At 37.6% G+C, this 27,400-nt stretch overlaps 3 protein-coding genes across 3 annotated transcripts; all 3 read right to left on the bottom strand.

Moving 5' to 3' along the window:
* Positions 1 to 2,322: 2,322 nt before the first annotated feature.
* LOC121644416 (protein eva-1 homolog A-like) lies at positions 2,323 to 6,106 on the bottom strand. Its single transcript, XM_041992316.1, has 3 exons — positions 5,921 to 6,106; positions 5,218 to 5,580; positions 2,323 to 4,888 (listed from the first exon to the last, which is right to left on the bottom strand). Exons 1-3 carry the CDS (start codon positions 6,021 to 6,023, stop codon positions 4,776 to 4,778), a joined length of 579 nt encoding a protein of 192 aa, XP_041848250.1. The 5' UTR covers positions 6,024 to 6,106; the 3' UTR covers positions 2,323 to 4,775.
* A 562-nt stretch (positions 6,107 to 6,668) lies between these two features.
* Positions 6,669 to 10,007, bottom strand: LOC121650254 (XK-related protein 5-like). Its single transcript, XM_042001699.1, has 4 exons — positions 9,841 to 10,007; positions 7,250 to 7,339; positions 7,052 to 7,157; positions 6,669 to 6,840 (listed from the first exon to the last, which is right to left on the bottom strand). The coding sequence occupies exons 1-4, from the start codon at positions 9,947 to 9,949 to the stop codon at positions 6,669 to 6,671; spliced, it is 477 nt and encodes a 158-aa protein (XP_041857633.1). The 5' UTR covers positions 9,950 to 10,007.
* Positions 10,008 to 13,180: 3,173 nt separating this feature from the next.
* LOC121647684 (protein eva-1 homolog A-like) lies at positions 13,181 to 23,155 on the bottom strand. The gene is made up of 4 exons (XM_041997370.1): positions 22,676 to 23,155; positions 16,772 to 16,963; positions 16,067 to 16,429; positions 13,181 to 15,745 (listed from the first exon to the last, which is right to left on the bottom strand). Exons 2-4 carry the CDS (start codon positions 16,872 to 16,874, stop codon positions 15,633 to 15,635), a joined length of 579 nt encoding a protein of 192 aa, XP_041853304.1. The 5' UTR covers positions 16,875 to 16,963; positions 22,676 to 23,155; the 3' UTR covers positions 13,181 to 15,632.
* Between the last annotated feature and the right edge of the window lie 4,245 nt (positions 23,156 to 27,400).

Consider the following 27,400-nt stretch of genomic DNA (forward strand, 5'->3'; position numbering starts at 1 on the left):
GAAATGCCCCAACAACAACCACCACACCACCGTGCAGTCACCATGCAGTAAGGATGCTTTTACAAAAAAAAGAGGTTAATAATCACAAAAGGTCGTTGCACAACTTTAATCTTTTAAGTTGACTTTCCACTAAATTGTGTCAGAGGGATTCAGAAAAAAACTGAAATCTGAAAGACACTAAATGATTTGAGTAAGTCTGATTGATGATTTGAAATAACTCAGTAGATGAACTTGGAGGACTTGTTGGTCTCTCCTGCTCCCAGGTGACACCTACTGCAACAAACAGAGCAATAGATAGAGTAAATAAACTGATGTACAGCTTGAATATTTGAATATCTGTCATGCTATTTTTTTCTCAGGTTGGGGACCTCAGTGACTCAATTATCTGTGATACCTGTCAGATGGACGAATTCGCAGGAAGTCTCCCAGGTGGACACACATACTGCACTTCTTCAAAATGCTTTATATTTTTATGTGTTTAATATGTTGTGGAGCATTTACAGACTGTATCTTTCAGAAAGAATACTATTAATTATTTCATAAACTGTAAAACCACATTTGTCATTTATAGGTCAGAATGTCCAGGATGTAAAGTTTTTTTATTTTTTTTGCATCAGTAGAACTAAAAGATATTTGCAAGACAGATTACCAGAACAAAAATATGCAGTGAATCCATACAGGTAATGTGAACTAGACTATGGCCATAAATTTCTTGGAGCACCACAACAGTGATCCATCAACATTACAGCATATGGAACTGATCATATCTCCATTAACATAAGAAAGGGTGATAGACAAAGCAAACTGAATCAAAGGGAGGCTTTTGGAATTATTGAAAATTACAGACCACTAAATAACCTGCTCTGAATGAGGAGCTAGATTTTACTGTTTTTTTGTAAATTATTTGTGTAAATAGTCATGTGAACAGTTCTGATATTGTTTTCTTACAGAAATGGTCAGGTGATCCTCCGTATTATGATGTGTTGTTTGACTACTGGTGTGGGCATTTTATGGTTTAATGGGAGCATCCTGACATGTTAGAGTACGCCATCTCCTGGTGAAATAAGGCATTCATGTTTGCAGTTCTGTGTAGTTTTTTCTGTTTTCTTTGGGGGGAGTGCAATTGATAAAAATTTCCATGACAGTAGAGAATTCCCATTGGTGGAATTCCACTATAAAGACACACCTTGAACTCATCAAATCTGTCTGACTCCCTGACGAAGCCCAGTGGGATGAAACATGTTGGTGTTTTTAAATGTCACCATGACTTTACCAGCATTTTCATTGTTTTTAAAGGGGAATGCCTTGGAGTTTTTGTGCACTATATACAAAAAACACCTTAGACAAGAAAAGATTCATCCAGGAAGCCCTCCTGCACAAACTTTTTAAATTTTTTTATATAAAGGTGACTACCTAATGAAAATGAACACATTCCCACAACCATCACAGGTGGATCTTTTCTTGTGCTTTCCCATCTTCCTCCTCCTTTTCTTTATTGTTTTCGTCCTCTTCCTGGATTCACCATTACAAAGCTATAAATAAACTGACACATGGTATTAATCTATTGAAGATTCTGATTTGTGTGTGAATAGTTTGATTCTGGATATGCGCAAATCAGGTTTAGGCTTAGCTAACTTAACTTCTAAATGAGCACCTGGTAGGTAATGATACCTGTATGTGAAGGCCTTTGTGGGTAGGGTTGTACAAATAAGAAGAATCTGTGAAAACCAGGTTTATAGTTTAGGTTGGATGTTTTTTTGTTGTTGTTGTTGTTGTTTTTTTGACAGATTGTGTTATGATTTTGAGCAAACTGATTCTGAACATGTTTGCTGTGCAGATCTAATTTGTTTAGCTTATCTGAACTGATCTGTTGATCTCTGCTGAACACTTATATATTTCTTGCAGCATCATTAATTTCATCATTTGAGCTATCACATGTAAAATGATCTGTTCAGTTATCAAAATGTGTTAAATATACTGTACAAATATCCATTAATATAAATGACAACCACATGTTATCTGCATGAAACTCCTCCCACCACGCCCACTGTGCAGTCTTATAAAGTCATTTTCAACAAGGAACCATGAATGCTGTTTGTGAGGACAGCACAGGTTGATCACTTGCTTTATTTATTTATTTATTTGTTCATTCGTTCATCACATGTGCATTAGAAAATAAGACATTAGAAGTGATGCTGACAAAATTGCCTGGTCATATCAGCAAAGGTGTCAAGATGCCAAGTCAAGTGAAGTCAGGTTTATTTATGAAACACATTTAAAACAGCTGCTGCTGACCAAACTGCTGTACTTTTCTTTTTAATGAAGCAATCAAAGCAGCACAAACATCAAAATGAAATAACAGAGTATTAATACAATAAAAATAAATAAATAGGAAAACACACACACACACACACAAAAACCCCAGACATTCAAACTCATACAGAATTAAAAGCCAACAAATAAAAAATGTGTTTTAAGACCAGACTGAAAAACAGGAGGTGCTCAAACCTGCCTAACATCATTTCAGGGCGACAGCAGCAAAACTTTTTTTCTCTGTGCACAAGATTCAAACTCAGAAAAAGCAAATGACGATCAGTCTGAATGATTTAGAAGGCATGTATGGTTGTAAGAGGTCTGAAAGATAAGATGAAACATTAAAACTAACCGGGAGCCAGTAAAAGAAAGTCCATCCATACGAAAAGAAGTGAAAGTGTTTTGTGCTGTGAGAACACTCATAACTAGTTTTTTCATGTTTGTTTTCATGTTTGTTTGTTTTTTTTTTTGTTTTGTTTTTTTTAACTTTGTTTCACATAGATGACATTTTTGTGGAATATATACTGTTCACCTTATCCAACCTTACATTAAAAATAAAGAAAGATCATTTAGTCACAGTAGCACAGGTACAAAAAATAGTTCTACAACAAAGAAGAAAAACTGGACAAAAGTTTAGATTGATTTTTAGATGACAGAAGATGTAAACAATTTTCCTTACAACCACTACTGCTTTGTTTTAAGCGTGAGTGCAAAGTTCTCATTGAGTCACAACCTTATTTCTCCGTTTGCAGACAGAAAGTAAAGTTATGGTGCCCATGACACAGAAATTTATGGAAAATTTTAAAAAGTTTTTGTTTGCTCTGCTGACAACAAACAAGAAGGAAAGCAAAGTGGAGAAGCAAATGACATGCAGCAAATGGCTCTGGGTTGGGACTCAAACCAGAGTCCATCACCATGGAGATCCTAAGTCTCTACACACAGAAAACCCACCTAATCAGCTGAGCCACCTGCCACACAGAGTACATGTAGATTTGACAGATTTTAATAAGTGAATGGAGCTCTACCTTTGCCACAGATATTATTTGATTGGTGCAGTGTGTATAAATTGTTGTTGTCTAAAAATGCAAAGCCTGATTTCATAAAACTACACAGGAATGAGAACATGGCCAAAAGATGCCGTTACATTTTGGAGCTGACTGGGATGAGATATACTCATCTGTTTTGATTAAAAAAGAAAGTGCAAATATTTATTAGAGAAACTCAGGAATTTTTACTCTTTATAAGAAACTAAAAAAAAGACCTTTTAGAAATAAAACACAGGTTTGAGTTGCAGTAATTAGAAGAAACATTAAGAATATCCAACAGTCTAATTCAACATTTTGAACATTCTGTGGTCAGGCTTGGAAATCTAGTTTTTTTTTGTTTTGCCAGTAATCTTAACGGTAAGCACCACTGTTCTGGACCACCTGGTCTCCTGTGATTTGCAGATGCATTTAGTTGAATTTAGTGATTATAGCAGATTATTTTGTGTCCAAACTGCATCTTGAGGAAATGCATATGCAACATATCCTGAGACAGTTAAAAGGTGTTCAAAAAAATGTGAACCGCTAATCTAAGGTTTTAAAAATGAGAATTTACTAAACATGTAAAAACAGTTTTCACAAAACACATGAAATAAAATTGTTCAATATATTAACTAAACAAACATGATCTTCTCAAAGATTAAGATTGTTAAGCTTATATGTGCTACAAAACATACAGCTGATTAGCTGCTAGCCTGCAGAGCTGATAAGCTATCTGTGCTGTTTTTGTGTCCTGCTTGTATAGTGTGCAATCATCGCTACGGGTCATTCAGAATTGCAGCAGCAAAAAGCACCAGTATGCACATCTCCATCTTTACATGGGGTTTTCTCCTTTAGCGAGCAGTTTTAGAACCACTTGCAACTCTTCCATTTGACTTTTTTCCCTCCTTCCGCAACATTTAATTGAACAAATAATCTCCAGTATTTACACTGTGATTATAGCAAATGAGAACAATGGAACAACCCAGTCATATAATTCTGACTGGACATGAAACATTTTCCCTCCTGTAACTAGAAAAGCACATATTAAAATGAAAAAGTCAGAATATCCCACTTGATTTATAACAGCAGTAAGATATAAAAGAATATTTGAAATATCAGCCGCGGATGACAACAGTGTTGGCAAAATGTGCTCTGTAGTTCCCTTTGTGTCCTCAAATCTTTTCTGGGCTTTTTTTCCTCTAAACCTACCAATGTCATCCAGTTCTGGAGGACTGAGCCATCACAGTTCATGTGTTGCCCTTGTTCCCACAGTAGAGAGGCTGCTTCAGGCAGCACTGTCAGTAACAGTTTAATGAGGCTCTCTTTGGTGCAATGCAAACTGTCAATACATTGTCCCAGTTTGCACATGATCCCAGTTTTTTCACCTGTCATCCATCGGCAAGAAAATCTGTGTTTGTCTTTCTTTTTGCTTTTGCATCAGTAGTATCTGTTGAGGCTTTGAGTGACTGTACTGATGTCTGGTTGTCCATTCATCCAGATCTCTCTGAGAATCCGTTCACGCTCTTCTAGCCGCTGGGCCCGGTCCAGCTCTGAAAAGACACACACTTACAAAATCAAAAACACAGAAAGTTAAGACTTGCACACACACACACACACACACACACACACACACACACACACACACACACACACACACACACACACACACACACACACACACACACAGAAAGTTTCAAAGACTTTCACACTGTGTCTGTTCACATAACCTTTAGGTTTTTGCTCAGATCCCAACATTTATTCTATTTATTATTTAGAGCATGTGCGTGTGCGTGTGCGAGGCTTAGGTCACCCAAATTCCACAAAAATCTCAAGAACATAAACTTAGAAGTATCATCTTTTGTGTCATTGTGAGAGATACCCTCAGTTGATGTAAACATGGTGGCGTTCAACAGAGCTCTCTCGAAGCGTCTGCGTCTCCGTGCCGACAAGTCAGATGTGTCATCCCAGTCCTCTGTCTCGCTGTCCCCACCGGGCCCGGTCCCTCCAGAGGCCACAACTACAGCAGTAGCGTGGTCTGGGTTACCGTCACCGGGTTGATGCTGTGCACAGCTGTGCTGGCGACTTCGATGATGTCTGACCCTGTGGCGACGGTGAAGGTCATTACTGTTGCCATAGTGACAGTCTGCTCGACAGTGTATCTGGAAGACGATGGCACACAGTGTGACAAGAAGGCCGACACACACGCCACCGAGGAATACCAGCGCTGTCCTCTCGGGTTGATCTGCAAGGAAAATGTCATATATTTAAGAATTTACAGGGAAGTTAATCATATTTAATCTTCGTCCTCCTCTCTCTCTCTGAAACTGAAACTTCCATTTTCTTTGCTTTTTGCATACATGAGTTTTTCAGACTCTGACATCCATCTTCTGTTAAAACCTTTAGTATGCTTCCACCTTCTTATTACCACACATGACCCTAGTACCTATTTTTCTACCTTTAAGCTAATAAATACATGTTGAACTTGCACTGCCAGGAGCATGTTAGCTCGACCCTACTATTAGATTATATTCTTTTTAGTAAATTAGCAGCTTTTTGGTCCAAATTTTAAATCTCTTATGTACCTGCAATGAAGGTGTAAGCCGCCAATATGTTGCTAAGCAACGCCATCTCCTGGGAGACCACTTTCACTTCCATGGTTGGGCTTCCTGCAGTTGGAGCGCTCATTGTTCAGATATTCTTCTGAAGACGGCTGGATCACTTTATCATTACTCCCCTGGATTAAAAGATTTTGGGGTGGAGGTGAAAGAAGAACACTGTGAGAAGGGTGATGGAAAAAAAACAACCAAAAACAAACAAACAAAAAACGAAGAACAACAGAAATGTGAGGAAGAATCACAAGTTAAGAAATATTTACAGATAATGATCCTCTTGAAATAATGTGCGTTTACACAGATATGATTTAAAGACACATCTGGCTATTGATCTTCATTCAAAACACAATGATGAAAGTGATGAAAGAACACAATAATAGCTTAAAAAACTTAAATTTGCTTTAGATTTCACCTTTTTTATTAATAAGCATCTTTGTTTAGATTCTGGTTTGCATTCCCGTCATTTTATATTTCTAAAATCTTACTCGCATGTGATTCATAACTTCAGTCAGCGGTATTTATGAGAAAAGACTATGCTCACTATATTTTACTTCATGCTGAAAGGCCCTATAAAAGATATATAATATATAACCAGTTTTTCCATTTATCCACAGCTTAAATATGTTTTTTTATAGAAACGGGCCGTGGTGATTAACTCGCAATTTGACAAATTGCGAGTTAATCACAGAGTACTTTGGAAAGTATGATACCTTACCCATCAATCCCTTCGCCAAGTGTTCACTGTCATTATCAACAGCACATAGGTCTGGAGCAGCGTCTCAGGGAGGGTGACCACCAAGGCCTCAAACAGTCGTAAGGCAGATGCGTCAGCCTGCTGCATGATCTCACCATACACATCCTCATCTGGCAGGCGCATACACTCCAACAGCCTGCCAAGGCCAAACATGGTGGCAAATGAAGAGGCAAAAAGACAGTTATTGTGGTCATGATCATCAGAATACATTATTAATTCATTATTAAACATGAAGAGAGTTCAAACCCTAACCCTACTCTCTGAAATAACCAGTAAGAGTTTAGATTATGGATGTATTCCATGTGTCCACAACATATTAAATACATACAACATTTAAGCCTGCCCACCTTTTGAAGATTCCCAGGTGCAGTATGTGTGTCCACCTGAGAGACTTCCTGCGAATTCGTCCATCTGACAGGTACCACAGATAACTGAGCCACTGAGGTCCCCAACCTGAGAAAAAACAGCATGACAAACATTTAAATCAAGCTGTACATCAGTTTATTTACTCTGTCTATTGATCTGTTTGTTGCAGTAGGTGTCACCTGGCAGCAGGAACAGGGCAGTGAAGCCAGCAAGATGGGCATAGCAGTAGTTGTGACCCACCCATAGATAATAAACAAAGCAGTAGATCACTGGAAAAAGACCAAAAACACTTATAAGACAAACAAAAAATGCACAGAAACAAATGATCAATGATGGACTTTTGTTAGAATCTAACACAGACAAGTAATTCCAGATGTGAAACATAATGCCACGATAATGCATATTTTTCTAATTTCATGCAGTCCTACTTAAGATTAAAGATTAATTTTTCTTAGGGCCATATTGAACTAGACAAACTGAGCCATATTGGTGAAGTCAGTGGACAGTTAAACCAAAACATGAACTTGTGCGCAAGATCATGAGCATCATATACTATTTGAAGAAATGATTACTATAGGTGACAAATGTCTCTTTAAGCTGGACTCAGCGTACAGTGTGAATTTTTTTGGCATGTAAACACTTATGACAAAATATTTAGATTGACACCAGCTACTGAAAATAACAAAACATTCTGTATCACTTTTTTATAGCCTTCATCTTTTGTCTGCTTCTAACATCACAGCTGCAGACCAGTCTGTTTTATTGATCCATCCATCCATCCATCCATCCATCCATCCATCCATCCATCATCCATCCATCCATCCATCCATCCATCCATCCATCCATCATCCATCCATCCATCCATCCATCCATCCATCCATCCATCATCCATCCATCCATCATCCATTCATCCATCCATCCATCTATCCATCCATCCATCATCCATCCATTCATCCATCCATCCATCCATCAATTATCCATCCATTCATCAATCATTCATCCATTCATCCATCCATCCATCATCCATCCATCCATCCATCCATCCATCATCCATCCATCCATCCATTCATCCATCCATCCATCCATTCATCCATCCATCCATCCATCCATCAATTATCCATCCATTCATCAATCATTCATCCATTCATCCATCCATCCATCATCCATCCATCCATCCATCAATTATCCATCCATTCATCAATCATTCATCCATTCATCCATCCATCCATCATCCATCCATCCATCCATCCATCCATCCATCCATCCATCCATCCATCATCCATCCATCCATCCATCCATCCATCCATCATTCATCCATCCATCCATCCATCCATCCATCCATCCATCCATCCATCCATCCATCATCCATCCATCCATCCATCCATCCATCCATCCATCCATCATCCATCCATCCATCCATCCATCCATCCATCCATCCATCATCCATCCATCCATCCATCCATCCATCCATCCATCATCCATCCATCCATCCATCCATCCATCCATCCATCCATTCATCCATCCATCATCCATCATCCATCCATCCATCCATCCATCCATCTATCTGTCTTTGGATGGTGGGAAGAAGCCAGAGTGCCTGGAGAGAACCCACACGTACATGGGAAAAACATGTAAACTCAGACTAAAGGTCTGTTTTATTCAAATTAAATAGGGACCGAAATCTCTACTGGAATCAAGTAAAATGGCAGTAAAGACTTTTCACATAATTCATGAACAAAGCCCTGTTTTTTTGTTTTGTTTTTTTTAATAGATTTTGGGGGGCATTTACTTTTTCTCTCTGAATGGTGGATGTTGCATCTACAGTTATAGATTTGAATGCACCCCTAGTATTTTGTGTATTAGTGTTTACACTGTGGTGTTCAGAGTTGAAATGTTTCAAGTAGTCTATTGATTACCAAAAACAAACATATTTTGGTGTGTACTGTGTAGTAGTGGCCATACTCTTTCGAATGACCTTTGTTCTGTACTTGACATAGCTTTATTGGCAACAGCTGCTGATGCCTCTCCTCCACTTCTCAGCTCCCTACATCACTCTCCCTGCAGCTCTGCCTCCCTCCAGCCCACCGTACGTGTAATATGAACCTCTTTAGCTACCAGCGGGCTGTCCGGGCAGACTAGGCCTCATCTTGGGGTATACGCCCATCCCATCCCCTCGTCCATTCATGCACTTCCAAAAAAAAAAAAAGAAAAAAAAAAGAAGAAGAAAAAAAAAAGAGCGCTGAAATGTGACGAGGCCTTGTATTTTATTCAAGAGACACCATCCAGTCTCTGAAATGGTTTCAGAGTCTAAAACAGGACAGATTCCACCATGAGTCAGCAGTTTTACGGCATGCAGTATTCCATAACATGGACTGTTTAAAAATAGGAAAGAGGCACACTGACTGCAGATGTTGGTGTGGCTCTATTATTCATGACAACACAACAGAAAAAAATATTGAAGAAAACAAATGTACAACTTTGTGTTGGAGACTTTAAATGAAACCAGATCTTATTTATCTGGCTGTGTATCTCTTCTCTGGCCACTGTAGCTCTCACGCGCTCAATAGCTACATAACACACTGGTCAAAAAGGTACGCACACACAACTAAATGACATAAAACATTACTGAGTTTATAATCATCACAAACAAGCAACACAAACTGACGCATCGAATCAGATTATATGTGCATGTGTGTTTTTGTATATCTAAGTGTGTATGCGCGCGCGCATGTACGTGTGTGTGTGTGTGTGTGTCCCAGGTAGGACTCACGCGCCGTCCTCTCTGCAACGATGAGAAATGCGGTAAAGGCGAACACGCAAACTTGGCAACACGGCATGCAGGCGCCTCCATTGCTCGGAGTGGCCGTGTAGTCTCTCATAGCGGCATGAGAACCCAGACAGCCCCTCAGATTAACAGCAGTAGCAGTCTGTAGGCTGGTCTCGTTCTAGTCCCGGTAGGGAGTCGGTCCAGCTGCGGTAGCCCGCTCTGCAGCTCCGTCCCAACGTCACCGCCCGACCGTCCCGTTAAAGCGATATAACACTGATGCTGATGCACACAAGCATCCACCCAAAGTGGTTTTAGTGTGTTGACTTTGCCAATGGCTCATTTAAAAAATAATAAAATAAAATAAAGAGTTCCAGTTATCTTTCATAAAGAGCCTTTTGGATCAGATCAAGTCTGCAGTCATTACTGTACAATAAGTCTACTACTCAATGTAAATAATACATTTAGTTGAACATGGAACATTTAACTTAATGTAACCTCAGCTTTTAGTAGGATCTTTTAAATAAAAAATCTAAATTACTCTGGCTCATGGAAAATTTACATAAAAGATTTAAGTTGTCCCAAATAAATATTTGGTTTATTCAAAAGTAATTTTACATTTTACTAAATTGTTTTAAAACAATACAATTAATTATACATTTTAATATGTCATTTTGGTTTATATTAGGAATATAAAAAATAAGTCATTCTCTGGTATTGTTTTTACCACTTATGCAACTCAAAAACCAGTGCTGGTGTCTCTCTCATTAACATTGATCTGGTGCCAATAACACGGATCATTCCAGCAACAACACTGTCTAAATTCTGCCATAACACAGGAAGTAACTCAGGTGAGAGGCTGGGAACATCCTTGACAGGTCATAACAGGACATTCACACACACACTCATAGGGAGAAGTTAGAGTGACCAGTTAACCTAAGATGCATGTCTTTAGACGGTGGGAGGAAGCCGGAGAACCTGGGGAGAACCCCCCAATACACAGGGAGAACATGCAAACTCTACACAGAAATGCCCCAACAACAACCACCACACCACCGTGCAGTCACCATGCAGTAAGGATGCTTTTACAAAAAAAAGAGGTTAATAATCACAAAAGGTCGTTGCACAACTTTAATCTTTTAAGTTGACTTTCCACTAAATTGTGTCAGAGGGATTCAGCAAAAAACTGAAATCTGAAAGACACTAAATGATTTGAGTAAGTCTGATTGATGATTTGAAATAACTCAGTAGATGAACTTGGAGGACTTGTTGGTCTCTCCTGCTCCCAGGTGACACCTACTGCAACAAACAGAGCAATAGATAGAGTAAATAAACTGATGTACAGCTTGAATATTTGAATATCTGTCATGCTATTTTTTCTCAGGTTGGGGACCTCAGTGACTCAATTATCTGTGATACCTGTCAGATGGACGAATTCGCAGGAAGTCTCCCAGGTGGACACACATACTGCACTTCTTCAAAATGCTTTATATTTTTATGTGTTTAATATGTTGTGGAGCATTTACAGACTGTATCTTTCAGAAAGAATACTATTAATTATTTCATAAACTGTAAAACCACATTTGTCATTTATAGGTCAGAATGTCCAGGATGTAAAGTTTTTTTTTTTTTTTTGCATTAGTAGAACTAAAAGATATTTGCAAGACAGATTACCAGAACAAAAATATGCAGTGAATCCATACAGGTAATGTGAACTAGACTATGGCCATAAATTTCTTGGAGCACCACAACAGTGATCCATCAACATTACAGCATATGGAACTGATCATATCTCCATTAACATAAGAAAGGGTGATAGACAAAGCAAACTGAATCAAAGGGAGGCTTTTGGAATTATTGAAAATTACAGACCACTAAATAACCTGCTCTGAATGAGGAGCTAGATTTTACTGTTTTTTGTAAATTATTTGTGTAAATAGTCATGTGAACAGTTCTGATATTGTTTTCTTACAGAAATGGTCAGGTGATCCTCCGTATTATGATGTGTTGTTTGACTACTGGTGTGGGCATTTTATGGTTTAATGGGAGCATCCTGACATGTTAGAGTACGCCATCTCCTGGTGAAATAAGGCATTCATGTTTGCAGTTCTGTGTAGTTTTTTCTGTTTTCTTTGGGGGGAGTGCAATTGATAAAAATTTCCATGACAGTAGAGAATTCCCATTGGTGGAATTCCACTATAAAGACACACCTTGAACTCATCAAATCTGTCTGACTCCCTGACGAAGCCCAGTGGGATGAAACATGTTGGTGTTTTTAAATGTCACCATGACTTTACCAGCATTTTCATTGTTTTTAAAGGGGAATGCCTTGGAGTTTTTGTGCACTATATACAAAAAACACCTTAGACAAGAAAAGATTCATCCAGGAAGCCCTCCTGCACAAACTTTTTAAATTTTTTTATATAAAGGTGACTACCTAATGAAAATGAACACATTCCCACAACCATCACAGGTGGATCTTTTCTTGTGCTTTCCCATCTTCCTCCTCCTTTTCTTTATTGTTTTCGTCCTCTTCCTGGATTCACCATTACAAAGCTATAAATAAACTGACACATGGTATTAATCTATTGAAGATTCTGATTTGTGTGTGAATAGTTTGATTCTGGATATGCGCAAATCAGGTTTAGGCTTAGCTAACTTAACTTCTAAATGAGCACCTGGTAGGTAATGATACCTGTATGTGAAGGCCTTTGTGGGTAGGGTTGTACAAATAAGAAGAATCTGTGAAAACCAGGTTTATAGTTTAGGTTGGATGTTTTTTTGTTGTTGTTGTTGTTGTTTTTTTGACAGATTGTGTTATGATTTTGAGCAAACTGATTCTGAACATGTTTGCTGTGCAGATCTAATTTGTTTAGCTTATCTGAACTGATCTGTTGATCTCTGCTGAACACTTATATATTTCTTGCAGCATCATTAATTTCATCATTTGAGCTATCACATGTAAAATGATCTGTTCAGTTATCAAAATGTGTTAAATATACTGTACAAATATCCATTAATATAAATGACAACCACATGTTATCTGCATGAAACTCCTCCCACCACGCCCACTGTGCAGTCTTATAAAGTCATTTTCAACAAGGAACCATGAATGCTGTTTGTGAGGACAGCACAGGTTGATCACTTGCTTTATTTATTTATTTATTTGTTCATTCGTTCATCACATGTGCATTAGAAAATAAGACATTAGAAGTGATGCTGACAAAATTGCCTGGTCATATCAGCAAAGGTGTCAAGATGCCAAGTCAAGTGAAGTCAGGTTTATTTATGAAACACATTTAAAACAGCTGCTGCTGACCAAACTGCTGTACTTTTCTTTTTAATGAAGCAATCAAAGCAGCACAAACATCAAAATGAAATAACAGAGTATTAATACAATAAAAATAAATAAATAGGAAAACACACACACACACACACAAAAACCCCAGACATTCAAACTCATACAGAATTAAAAGCCAACAAATAAAAAATGTGTTTTAAGACCAGACTGAAAAACAGGAGGTGCTCAAACCTGCCTAACATCATTTCAGGGCGACAGCAGCAAAACTTTTTTTCTCTGTGCACAAGATTCAAACTCAGAAAAAGCAAATGACGATCAGTCTGAATGATTTAGAAGGCATGTATGGTTGTAAGAGGTCTGAAAGATAAGATGAAACATTAAAACTAACCGGGAGCCAGTAAAAGAAAGTCCATCCATACGAAAAGAAGTGAAAGTGTTTTGTGCTGTGAGAACACTCATAACTAGTTTTTTCATGTTTGTTTTCATGTTTGTTTGTTTTTTTTTTGTTTTGTTTTTTTTAACTTTGTTTCACATAGATGACATTTTTGTGGAATATATACTGTTCACCTTATCCAACCTTACATTAAAAATAAAGAAAGATCATTTAGTCACAGTAGCACAGGTACAAAAAATAGTTCTACAACAAAGAAGAAAAACTGGACAAAAGTTTAGATTGATTTTTAGATGACAGAAGATGTAAACAATTTTCCTTACAACCACTACTGCTTTGTTTTAAGCGTGAGTGCAAAGTTCTCATTGAGTCACAACCTTATTTCTCCGTTTGCAGACAGAAAGTAAAGTTATGGTGCCCATGACACAGAAATTTATGGAAAATTTTAAAAAGTTTTTGTTTGCTCTGCTGACAACAAACAAGAAGGAAAGCAAAGTGGAGAAGCAAATGACATGCAGCAAATGGCTCTGGGTTGGGACTCAAACCAGAGTCCATCACCATGGAGATCCTAAGTCTCTACACACAGAAAACCCACCTAATCAGCTGAGCCACCTGCCACACAGAGTACATGTAGATTTGACAGATTTTAATAAGTGAATGGAGCTCTACCTTTGCCACAGATATTATTTGATTGGTGCAGTGTGTATAAATTGTTGTTGTCTAAAAATGCAAAGCCTGATTTCATAAAACTACACAGGAATGAGAACATGGCCAAAAGATGCCGTTACATTTTGGAGCTGACTGGGATGAGATATACTCATCTGTTTTGATTAAAAAAGAAAGTGCAAATATTTATTAGAGAAACTCAGGAATTTTTACTCTTTATAAGAAACTAAAAAAAAGACCTTTTAGAAATAAAACACAGGTTTGAGTTGCAGTAATTAGAAGAAACATTAAGAATATCCAACAGTCTAATTCAACATTTTGAACATTCTGTGGTCAGGCTTGGAAATCTAGTTTTTTTTTGTTTTGCCAGTAATCTTAACGGTAAGCACCACTGTTCTGGACCACCTGGTCTCCTGTGATTTGCAGATGCATTTAGTTGAATTTAGTGATTATAGCAGATTATTTTGTGTCCAAACTGCATCTTGAGGAAATGCATATGCAACATATCCTGAGACAGTTAAAAGGTGTTCAAAAAAATGTGAACCGCTAATCTAAGGTTTTAAAAATGAGAATTTACTAAACATGTAAAAACAGTTTTCACAAAACACATGAAATAAAATTGTTCAATATATTAACTAAACAAACATGATCTTCTCAAAGATTAAGATTGTTAAGCTTATATGTGCTACAAAACATACAGCTGATTAGCTGCTAGCCTGCAGAGCTGATAAGCTATCTGTGCTGTTTTTGTGTCCTGCTTGTATAGTGTGCAATCATCGCTACGGGTCATTCAGAATTGCAGCAGCAAAAAGCACCAGTATGCACATCTCCATCTTTACATGGGGTTTTCTCCTTTAGCGAGCAGTTTTAGAACCACTTGCAACTCTTCCATTTGACTTTTTTCCCTCCTTCCGCAACATTTAATTGAACAAATAATCTCCAGTATTTACACTGTGATTATAGCAAATGAGAACAATGGAACAACCCAGTCATATAATTCTGACTGGACATGAAACATTTTCCCTCCTGTAACTAGAAAAGCACATATTAAAATGAAAAAGTCAGAATATCCCACTTGATTTATAACAGCAGTAAGATATAAAAGAATATTTGAAATATCAGCCGCGGATGACAACAGTGTTGGCAAAATGTGCTCTGTAGTTCCCTTTGTGTCCTCAAATCTTTTCTGGGCTTTTTTTCCTCTAAACCTACCAATGTCATCCAGTTCTGGAGGACTGAGCCATCACAGTTCATGTGTTGCCCTTGTTCCCACAGTAGAGAGGCTGCTTCAGGCAGCACTGTCAGTAACAGTTTAATGAGGCTCTCTTTGGTGCAATGCAAACTGTCAATACATTGTCCCAGTTTGCACATGATCCCAGTTTTTTCACCTGTCATCCATCGGCAAGAAAATCTGTGTTTGTCTTTCTTTTTGCTTTTGCATCAGTAGTATCTGTTGAGGCTTTGAGTGACTGTACTGATGTCTGGTTGTCCATTCATCCAGATCTCTCTGAGAATCCGTTCACGCTCTTCTAGCCGCTGGGCCCGGTCCAGCTCTGAAAAGACACACACTTACAAAATCAAAAACACAGAAAGTTAAGACTTGCACACACACACACACACACACACACACACACACACACACACACACACACACACACACACACACACACACACACACACAGAAAGTTTCAAAGACTTTCACACTGTGTCTGTTCACATAACCTTTAGGTTTTTGCTCAGATCCCAACATTTATTCTATTTATTATTTAGAGCATGTGCGTGTGCGTGTGCGAGGCTTAGGTCACCCAAATTCCACAAAAATCTCAAGAACATAAACTTAGAAGTATCATCTTTTGTGTCATTGTGAGAGATACCCTCAGTTGATGTAAACATGGTGGCGTTCAACAGAGCTCTCTCGAAGCGTCTGCGTCTCCGTGCCGACAAGTCAGATGTGTCATCCCAGTCCTCTGTCTCGCTGTCCCCACCGGGCCCGGTCCCTCCAGAGGCCACAACTACAGCAGTAGCGTGGTCTGGGTTACCGTCACCGGGTTGATGCTGTGCACAGCTGTGCTGGCGACTTCGATGATGTCTGACCCTGTGGCGACGGTGAAGGTCATTACTGTTGCCATAGTGACAGTCTGCTCGACAGTGTATCTGGAAGACGATGGCACACAGTGTGACAAGAAGGCCGACACACACGCCACCGAGGAATACCAGCGCTGTCCTCTCGGGTTGATCTGCAAGGAAAATGTCATATATTTAAGAATTTACAGGGAAGTTAATCATATTTAATCTTCGTCCTCCTCTCTCTCTCTCTGAAACTGAAACTTCCATTTTCTTTGCTTTTTGCATACATGGGTTTTTCAGACTCTGACATCCATCTTCTGTTAAAACCTTTAGTATGCTTCCACCTTCTTATTACCACACATGACCCTAGTACCTATTTTTCTACCTTTAAGCTAATAAATACATGTTGAACTTGCACTGCCAGGAGCATGTTAGCTCGACCCTACTATTAGATTATATTCTTTTTAGTAAATTAGCAGCTTTTTGGTCCAAATTTTAAATCTCTTATGTACCTGCAATGAAGGTGTAAGCCGCCAATATGTTGCTAAGCAACGCCATCTCCTGGGAGACCACTTTCACTTCCATGGTTGGGCTTCCTGCAGTTGGAGCGCTCATTGTTCAGATATTCTTCTGAAGACGGCTGGATCACTTTATCATTACTCCCCTGGATTAAAAGATTTTGGGGTGGAGGTGAAAGAAGAACACTGTGAGAAGGGTGATGGAAAAAAAACAACCAAAAACAAACAAACAAAAAACGAAGAACAACAGAAATGTGAGGAAGAATCACAAGTTAAGAAATATTTACAGATAATGATCCTCTTGAAATAATGTGCGTTTACACAGATATGATTTAAAGACACATCTGGCTATTGATCTTCATTCAAAACACAATGATGAAAGTGATGAAAGAACACAATAATAGCTTAAAAAACTTAAATTTGCTTTAGATTTCACCTTTTTTATTAATAAGCATCTTTGTTTAGATTCTGGTTTGCATTCCCGTCATTTTATATTTCTAAAATCTTACTCGCATGTGATTCATAACTTCAGTCAGCGGTATTTATGAGAAAAGACTATGCTCACTATATTTTACTTCATGCTGAAAGGCCCTATAAAAGATATATAATATATAACCAGTTTTTCCATTTATCCACAGCTTAAATATGTTTTTTTATAGAAACGGGCCGTGGTGATTAACTCGCAATTTGACAAATTGCGAGTTAATCACAGAGTACTTTGGAAAGTATGATACCTTACCCATCAATCCCTTCGCCAAGTGTTCACTGTCATTATCAACATGCCTGAGCAGGTTTCCAGTGGGGTTTACATAAAAATCAACAATGAGACATTCCTGCCTTAGGGAAACCTATTTACTAAAACACTATAAAAAAAAAAACATAAAGTATGCATTCACACCAGTTTGTAAATACTCTGCAATATCAGTGTAACATGTACAAACACATTTAGTAGCACAGAAGTCATTAACATAGGAGCGTGTCAGGAAGCAGCACTGTTGGGACGCAGTGAGCTACAGATTATTAAACATGCACCACACTATCTTTTTTGTTTTTCATTTGTTAGATAACTAATGAAATGATGTGCAATATAGGAAGATAAAAAGAAAACAATGGCTTGAATTTCATTGTTTTTACTATTGTAATATAACCCCTGCCCTATTTTTTCTGTGCTGACTACTGTCGAGTTTTGCCTAGATAATGCATTCGTCAGGCAGCCACCAGCAGCACACACTTGACCCCTATAGTGCATGTGCTACAGGGTGGGTGTCCCTCAGTGCTCACGCAATGTCATCATGGATAAGTGTCCCAAATCTCAGCTTGAGGCTGAGTTGTTGTGGTATACTGAGAGGAAATCCATGACACTGATGAGCTCCATCTGCAAATGTTTTTTCTTGTTACTTGTGCAGCATGGAAGAATGCAAACTCTTCACTGCAAATACAGAGCTGTCTCCAAAACTGAAGCTGACTTTCATTGTGTTTTTCTATAAACCAATCAGTTACACTGTAGCTTTAGTTATTAAGTTTCTCCCTTGATTAGGATAATTCCTGAAGTTTTGTTTCCTTCAGGAAGATAAGGATGGTAGCTTACAAACCTTTCCAAACAGTTTTCCCAACAGCTTTAAAACCAGATGGTTTATTTTTCTTTACCCAACACAGTACTCATGAATGGTTCTATTTTTGTTTTATCTCAAACAATGAAGATCTATGCAATAAAAATGCAGACTCATCCTACTGAAAGCAAGCTACAACAGTAGCACATTAAAAACTAAAGAGTGCATGAAATGGTAGATAAATTGTTGGAGGGTGTAAGGAACAAAAAGAGAAAAAGAAAAGTTATTCAACCACTAGATGGCAATAAATAGTTAAATTTTACATGCCACTGCAAGATCTTGCCAGTCAGGGAGCACAACATGATGCTGCTGCCATAGACTAATAACTGACATATTGTAAGATGGAGATTTTGATAAAGCAAAGCTAATAGATAATGCTGAAAGATGTAGAGATCCGCTTAAGTTGCACATACTAAAACTAAGGTACCGCAGAAAAATTAAATGTCCATCTAATGATGAAAAAAGCAAAAAAAAAACAAAAAACAAAACAGAAATAAGGTGGAGTTTCAATACTTAAGCAGCCTTTTATCCCATTCATACGCCCAGCCTTAAGCATCCACTGATACTTAGTCTGGTACCTTGTCATGTTGCATGCAGCTTGGCCACAAAAAAGAAAAACACAGAATACATTCTTTTATGGTTTTGGCTTTGACTACATGGCTTTGTAAATGAGCTCATCATTAAATGACACTTGCAGCTTTGATGTTTTAAATTAGCTAAAGTAAGATACTTGAGGTTTAACATATGCATTTATTTTTTCCACACTGTCTGGCTTTTTATTAACTGATAATCTGAAATTACTTCAAGATTTATACAGGTTTGGAATTGAAATTTACAAAAAAGAGGAAGAAGTTTGGTGGGATGTCTGTTATCCTCTGAGTGCTAATGAGAAAAATATTTAAATTAAAGGCTCTTTTCAACAAATCTAAAGGCTCATAGAGAAATATTAATAACTTAAACAAAAGTTGAAAGTAGTTCTGCTGAAAAAAAAAATTATCTTATATTCAATTTGCCATGTAATTCTTTATCTTTCAAGCCTCAAAAATCTTTCATATTTATCTAGCTGACAGCTTTGCATGGGTCCAGTGATGTGTATGTAGTTTTAATAGTGTGATAATCTATGATAAGGTCATACTGTGTGAAACATTTCCATTCCTCTTTATTCTCAAAGATCAATAAAAATCTCTTTGCTGAGTCACTTTTATTTTCTTCATAATTGTAAAAACCTACCGAATGATGCAGCACCTGCTCAAGGGACATATTAAACCTGAACGATGCCCGCAGCTTGACTCTCTAATTACACCAAAAGTTTGCAAAGCTTCTCAATAAGTTTTTCTATATTAAATTTCACTTCTAGGATTTCATATTGTTGGCACTTAATGATAAAATCAAACTCATCAGACATGAACATTAATCCTGTTATAGACTGAGTCAAGCTGCAATTTAAAAGGACACAGGCATGTTTTCTATTTTTGTAACACTTTCATTTAGCAAATGTGTTGATTTCCCTGGCTGACAACTTTAAACTCTTCTCATTACATATCTTCTCACGCAGGGTTTACTCCATCATGACCCTTTATTAATTATTGCAACCTGGCAAATTATTGTATGTAGACAACGAGAAAAGTCTGACACACGTATTTAAAAAATAAAAAGATGCCTTTAAAGATTAATTCGTTTAACTTTGTCAAAATATATATGCCAAAACCTAAATGTATGGTGATGATGCAGGGCTGTAAAGACAGTAGTTTAAACTCCAACACATGAAAAATTGATGACGCTCTCAGAGAAGATCAAACTGGCCTAATTTCTGAGCATGTTTTCAGCTGTAAAAATACAGAAGTGCAGCAATGTTGACCTGCGAAGAAAAGCGAGGAGTGCATTGCAGAATAAATGTGCATTTTGTCTGTCATATTTTTGAAAACATGCATCAAACAGGATGCATTTTGTTTCCTATCATCTCTCCTTTATTTGCATAAAAAAACCTCAGATCCAGAACAATGTTGTAAAAGTAACAAAAGAGTCAGGAAGCAATGTGTCATCAAGACAAGTGCAAGAGGAAACAGCAGAAAAATGAATCGCACAACATGGCAGCGCACTTTAACACAAACGAACACAACACAACCTCCAAGCACTTCTAAATTCATGGACTGTCAGGGTCATTTTGTGATGTTGCATGTAAATGCTGCAGGACGTGACTGCCCTTTTTTCTTCCACTTTCTTTTCTCTGTCTTTGAATGTAAAAACTATTGGATTACTGTATGCTACAACAAAGTGCATTTGTTTCATTATGAATGGTTTCAAGATATTACTGGTCCCTTTTTAATGTAATATTTTCGGAATTTACCACTACTACACATCTTTAGAGATAAAACCTGACTTTATCAGTTGCACCATTTTAACCTTCAAAGAAAAAAACTGAACAGATTGGCCTTGATGTTAGAGCAGGTGCATGTAGTAAAAAATCATCCCATAATTTACTATCAGGCACATCAGTTATGCAATGTTAGTGTAAGACCCTTGGACTGCAGCTAGCTCATTATTGCTACTGTCCCTATCTATCTATCTATCTATCTATCTATCTATCTATCTATCTATCTATCTATCTATCTATCTATCTATCTATCTATCTATCTATCTATCTATCTATCTATCTATCTATCTATCTATCTATCTATCTATCTATCTATCTTTATATCTTACAGGTGGACCTGTAAATTTAGTATAAATTAATATACATTTAGCTTTATCATTCTGATTATATGGTATCATGAATAGATCTGGTCAAAGTTGACTATTTAACTGGAGTTTTATTAATTGCAACTGAACATTTTCCGTCTTCAATTACAGCTGATACACCAATCAGCAAGAAGATTACTACCACTGACAGGTAAAGTGGCAAACACTTGTCATCTTGACACCATGTCATATTCTCCTGGGAAAAACCCATACTTTGGCATATACATGGATGCTGTTTTATCACTTTTCACCAACAAACTAGCCTCCAAATCGTCTAACCCTTTGGCATTCCAGAGGGGTCGTAGGCAGGATGCTTCAGGTTGTTCCTGCAGTTTTGCAGGAATGCCAGAAGGTTAAGATCATTTCCAAATATCTATTTTTTACCATGAAGTGAAAAAGAAACAACACACTGCCATATAGGCAAAATCAAGTACATGAACGCATTCATATTGAACATACGGTGAGGGCACGTTACAGGTAAATTATGTCACTGAGGAAAAGCTAAAGGAGATTAGCAAAATGAAATCACAAAAACAGATTGCACTAAAATGGATGGCAATAAATTCAGCTGCCAACAACCAATATATTTGTCATATTATGCAACTTGCCTTTTATAGATTTAACATATGTATATATTGGCAAGCTTTGCAGGTACTGGTAGGTGGATTTAATCAGTTTTAGACACAGTAATGTTTTTCTGCCTCTTAAATGTCTGTTTTCATCTATTTATTGTTTCTTTGTGCTTGGCCAAATGGCTCACCAGGCTGTGGGCTTATATTTACTGCACATCCATGTTTTGACAGTGATGTCTTCTTAACCTCTGGTTAGAAAACAAGTATCTTCAGCTTTGTAAACTGAGCTTTCAAACATGGCTTAAAGCGCAAGATGCATTAAAAAAAATCTCTTTTTTCATTGGAATAATTCACACAGAGTTTAAAGAAGATTATCCAAAGTGAAGAATGATAATAGCTTCTAAGTATAGTGATGCAATCCAGACTTATTTTTGGTTTAGTATACCAACAGTGCAAAGTACTTTTCCATCCTTCCTTGTTTTTCATTCATAATTATCTTCTCCCTTTTCTGTTCTGTGTCTGACCAAGTGTTCATGATGCACAATGGCTCTTTGTTTTTCTCCGTGTGGTTGGGAAAACTATAGCTCCTGACAATCACTGAGTCAGCTTGGCTCGCACTTCAGTCCAGCATGCACACACAAACATATACAGCTCCTCTCACACAGATCCTCCACATAGCGCTCATCACACTTAAAGCGCATTTCTCCCTCAGTGAGTGTCTTCTGACTCTAATCTAATGTGACGGTGGCCTTTCCTTCCCCTGCTGCACCGTTACTAACATGACCTGCAGAGAGACCAGAGTGTGGGCACGAAGAATCAGAAAAAATCAAATAAAATGGACAGAATCTATTCAGGAGAAAGTAAAGAGAATGACATGTGGAGGCAAAGTAAATCCAGCAAGGAGATAAACAACAGTGATAGTTGAATTTTCAATTACAGCAATTACCTCTATATGCAGACAAAATGTTTATACTCACAGTTTAATAATGCCAAGAGCCCATCTGGAGCCGGTTTACTCCTCTTTCTTCTCTCCTTTGCTTCCTCCTCTTCTCTTTGCTCTCTGCTCTGGAGTTCTCTTTACTCCTCTGCTATGTACTCTAATCTCTGCTCTCTACATTCTCCTCCCCTTTCGCCTCCCATGTGCTCTTTCCTTAAAGAAATCCAAAAGAACACTAACTGTACAATTAGATATATAAATCTCTTCTGTCCCCCCACAGTTGTCACATTGACACAGAAGCCTCCACTTCTTCGCTGTTTTATGTAGATACAAATGAAAAACGTCTGTCATTCTCCCTTCAACACTTCACCCCTTCTGTCTTTGAGGCAGCAGCAGCAGCAGGAGGAGGTGTGTTGCTTCGGCTGTTTTCCAGAGGGCCGTTTTTTCGCTTTCCATTTTAGTTTTTCCAGGTTATTTTCCAGTCAGAGAGAGAGGGGTCTGCTCCCGAGGGTAGAAATGTGACATGAGAGACCCCGACAGGTCCACAGAATCTCCCTCCTCCCTCTCTGCAAAACGTCTGCATCCCTTTCTTTCTCTCACTCACACTAAGAACACACACACAGGCATGCATGCATGGTTGTAAATGTAGACTGCTGCTGTTACTCTCTTGCTTTTTCTCTGCCTCGTTATGCAGAGGGTGGAGACAGAAGACAGAGGGAGGACAAGAAGGAGGGACTCTGACAGAAAGGTAAACATTTGTAAACAAATTCAGTAAAATCTAAAGCAAAAATGAAAATGTACCACCTTCAGTGTCAGAGGATGTCTGCATCCTGTGAATTTAAAAGGGTGTGCCACATATAATGAAAAAAATGAAAACACTCTTTAAATATAAAAGTAACAATGCAAAACAGTATTAAAAAGCTTTCAGAAGTAAAATGACAGTGAAACAGATTTTATTCACTACATAACCATTCACATACTGTACATCACACAGCTGCTGCAGTTGTTTATAGAGCAACGGCAACAGCCGTGTGCACATGTGTGTGTGCGCTTGACTGAATCTTAGGCCTGAATAGGACTGATGTTTTAAAGCAAAATCAGCAATTTTCTAAAAATAACTTAATATCAGATAAAGTTTATGAAAATTTGATCAGCCAACCTGTCATGTTGGAAAATTATTTTTGTGCTGAGGTTATGCAACAGGAAAAGTCTGAGAAACTACTCCTGGAGAAAGCCTATTTACATTTGATAACAGTTATATTAGGGGAGAAAAGCTCTCCACAGGTATGAGATGGAAAAAAAACCAAAACAAAACATACCCTTAAGTCTGAATGGTAAAACTTAGGATTTTTGTAAGAGTATGCAGTTCAGACGGAGCTTTTTGCATCTAATAGCAAAAAACTTTAAAGTCTGAACAACAAATTTAAGGTAAATGATGTAAAGCCTGAGAGCCAGTTCAGGCAGCCCAGCTTCAGTTATAAGACACACTATTCTCACAAAAAGACTTGTCCAACATACACCATAAATCAGAGAGATACTTATAGCGTCAGTACTTTGTTCATTCTTTTGCCGCATGCCTGCGCACAAACACTTTCCAGAGAGCTTTGCTGCTGCTTGCTGCTGGCTGCTAACAGCATTTTAAAAGCCCCTCCTCCGCTGGTGAAATGTTGTCAGGGTTAGTAACGTCACTCCCCATTCCCTGTTGAGTAGGTTGGATGTTTCCATGTGGAGAGTGATGGAGTCTAGCCACCTAACATTATGTTCTACATGTCCTAACCTATATATCTGTCTTGGATGAGCAGAGTCTGACTTCCATGCCAGTGGCACAGTGAGAGTGTGTGTTCTGAACTGAATGCTCTTTGTTAGCATGTTAAATTGGATTATTAGTATTTAACACACACTGTGGCTTGGATTAAAGGAATGCCATTAATTTCTTAATGTCCACTCATCCTGAAGTGGCCATTAAAGCTAGACGTGGCAATTATTCCACAACAATCCTCATAGTGCTTCCAGTGGAAAAATGAGGGGATCGCCACAGCCTTTAGGATTTATCATCTATCTAACCAGGAAGGTGTCCAAACTAAACAATACATCCAATAGCATATCCTGGTGTAGACTGACAGACCACAGCTTACCAAAACCTATTTTATTGATTCTGGTCTTTTTCTGTTTGTTTTACTTCACCATGGACCAGAAACCAAAGTCACATCTACAACAAAACTGTGCATACAAGGTCAGAAATGTGCATGTGCACTCTTTTCTTAAAGCTTTGCAAACACATAACTCACTTTTACTTGTCCTTATTGCAAAATTTTGTTGGTGTAAAAGCCTAATTTTCACACTCACATCTGGGTAAGATAGATGATGATTATAGTTCGTGAAACACAGTCTGAATATAATTGTAGTACTACGTAAAAAGAGCATGGTTGAGGTGATAAACTACAAGTGAGTCTGCAAATAAGAATAATAAAAATAAATAAATAAATAAAAAATTTTTACCTCCTAGCAATACATATGGCTGCAGCTTTTATGTGCCCAATTAGGAACAAAATATAAGGCCTATAAGGCCTACAATCATTCTGTGGAGACTCAGTTATTGTGTTAATGTTAAAAAAATAGCACAATATAGGTGAACAAGGAAAAAAAAGAACTGGCTAAAAGAAAAGGTTGTTTTTGAATGTACCTTCATATTCATCAGGTGATATGTTATTCCGTGCCAGACATGGCTTGCTGGAGGAATAAACATCTTTACTAATGATGTAAAGAATGCATGAAGCATGTTTGGAAAACGATCTACCTCATGCATTGTTTTTGTGTGTACAAAATGTTTATACATCCTGCTCCAGGTCCTCAGGGGGTAGTATAAAATAGTAGCGCCTTCCCCCCACTTACAGTATAGTCAGTCTAATTCACATATAAGTCACTGAATCAACATTAACCATGTTTTTCATATATCATTGTCATTATCCTATAAGAACTGTTTATATCACTCAGAAGAATTATGTTGCATGTGCTTGGCACAATCTGACATCTCAGCACATCTTCTCTCCCACTGAGCTGCACGATAATTGCAGAGAGAATATTACAAGTCTTTGTTTTGCTGTTGGTATGAAACAAAGAAGGAAAACAAACATCTTTCTTCTAATATTCATATGTGCTTTAATTTACAAAAGACTCAGGACAGTCTGAGAAGACAAAGTTCCATGAATTTGTATGTCACTAATAAACAGACAAAAATAAGTAAACTAAAAACAGTTTTTCATACACAACATACAGCACATGAACTGCTTGCATCACAATGATTTTATTTTAGCACTTCATGCTCAAACCGTTAAAATATTAAGTCTCTAAAGTCTCTGCAGTGTATTCTGAGAATTGTTATAAGTCACTTGTGAAATAGTGAGGGACTAGTGGGTTTCAGAGTAGGAACACTGGGCCTGCACAACAACAGCCTTTGCTCCTCTAGTATTTAACTTCATTATTCATAACTGGGGGGATGATGCTTCAGGTCAGGCTGGGTAAGTTCCTTTCAGCCCATCAGCCAAATAACAAATTCATTGTGGATGAAAGTGATTAATATTCATTGATGAAAATAGGCAGGAACTACAGTTTGAAATAATGAGCCACAGATGTACTGGGCTTCTCCACTTCGTGCGTTTGTTGTGGTAAAACCAAACACATTTCTTGGGCTGTGGCACAAACCCAGAGTCCAGCAGTGTCACAATTCTGTGAAAATGGATCACAAAGCTGTAATTTCTCTTTTACAAACATTGTATATCTTTAAATTGTAACGTTTTTGTCATAGTTTTTTTTTTAAAGAAAATGAAAACTATGAACTCTGGCAAACTATTTCCAGCCATTAATTAACACCTTTGATTAAGTGCACAGCTTTTACTAAAACAGGATGATGTACATAGGTTGAACTCAAAATAAACACCCATTGTAATATTAATGTATGTCAAGAAAATACTGCAGTTATGTGTTTCTAGTAGTTTTACAGTAATAGACCTCTGCTTAATCAGGATCTGAGCACCCCAAATACTCTATATACTCTATATAAATGTATTTTATCTCACATGGAAAGAAGGTCTTAAATCCTATCAACAAGCAGTCAAAGAAGCAAGGACAGCTTTTTATTCTAACATTATTACAAAAAAATCAATCCAATCCTAGAGTTTTATTTAAGGTTTTAGACTCAATTACTAACCCTAAGCCCTGTCACTTTGATGATGCCTCTACAGAACTGTGTGAACTGTTTTTAAATCACTTTGTTAAAAAGGTCAATGACATAAGAAATCAAACAGTTGCTCCGAGTCACACCATTACTGTAAGAAGAGAATTTCCCAAGTGCTTTAATTGTTTTACTAATTTTACTCCTTTATCTCTCTCCTCTTTAGCTGATGTTTTATCTCACATGAAAACAACCATGTGCAGTCTTCATGTCATGCCCACCAAATTCCTCAAAGATGTTTTTAGCACAGTTGGGCCCAGCATTTTATCCATCATTAACCTGTCCTTGTCAAAAGGTGTTGTCCCTCCTTGTTTTAAACATGCTGTGATCCAACCTCTTTAAAAAAAAAAGCCTAATTTAAGCATTGATGATTTTAACAACTTCAGACCAATCTCAAAGCTTCCCTTTTTATCCAAAGTTTTAGAGAAAGTTGTTTCTGATCAGATTTTAAGTTTTATAAATGGAAATGACATCTTTGAGAAATTGCAGTCTGGTTCTAAAGCACTACACAGCACTGAAACAGCTCTCCTCAGA

Source organism: Melanotaenia boesemani, chromosome 1 (assembly GCF_017639745.1).
Source record: "Melanotaenia boesemani isolate fMelBoe1 chromosome 1, fMelBoe1.pri, whole genome shotgun sequence".
NCBI classification, from domain to species: Eukaryota; Metazoa; Chordata; class Actinopteri; order Atheriniformes; family Melanotaeniidae; genus Melanotaenia; species Melanotaenia boesemani.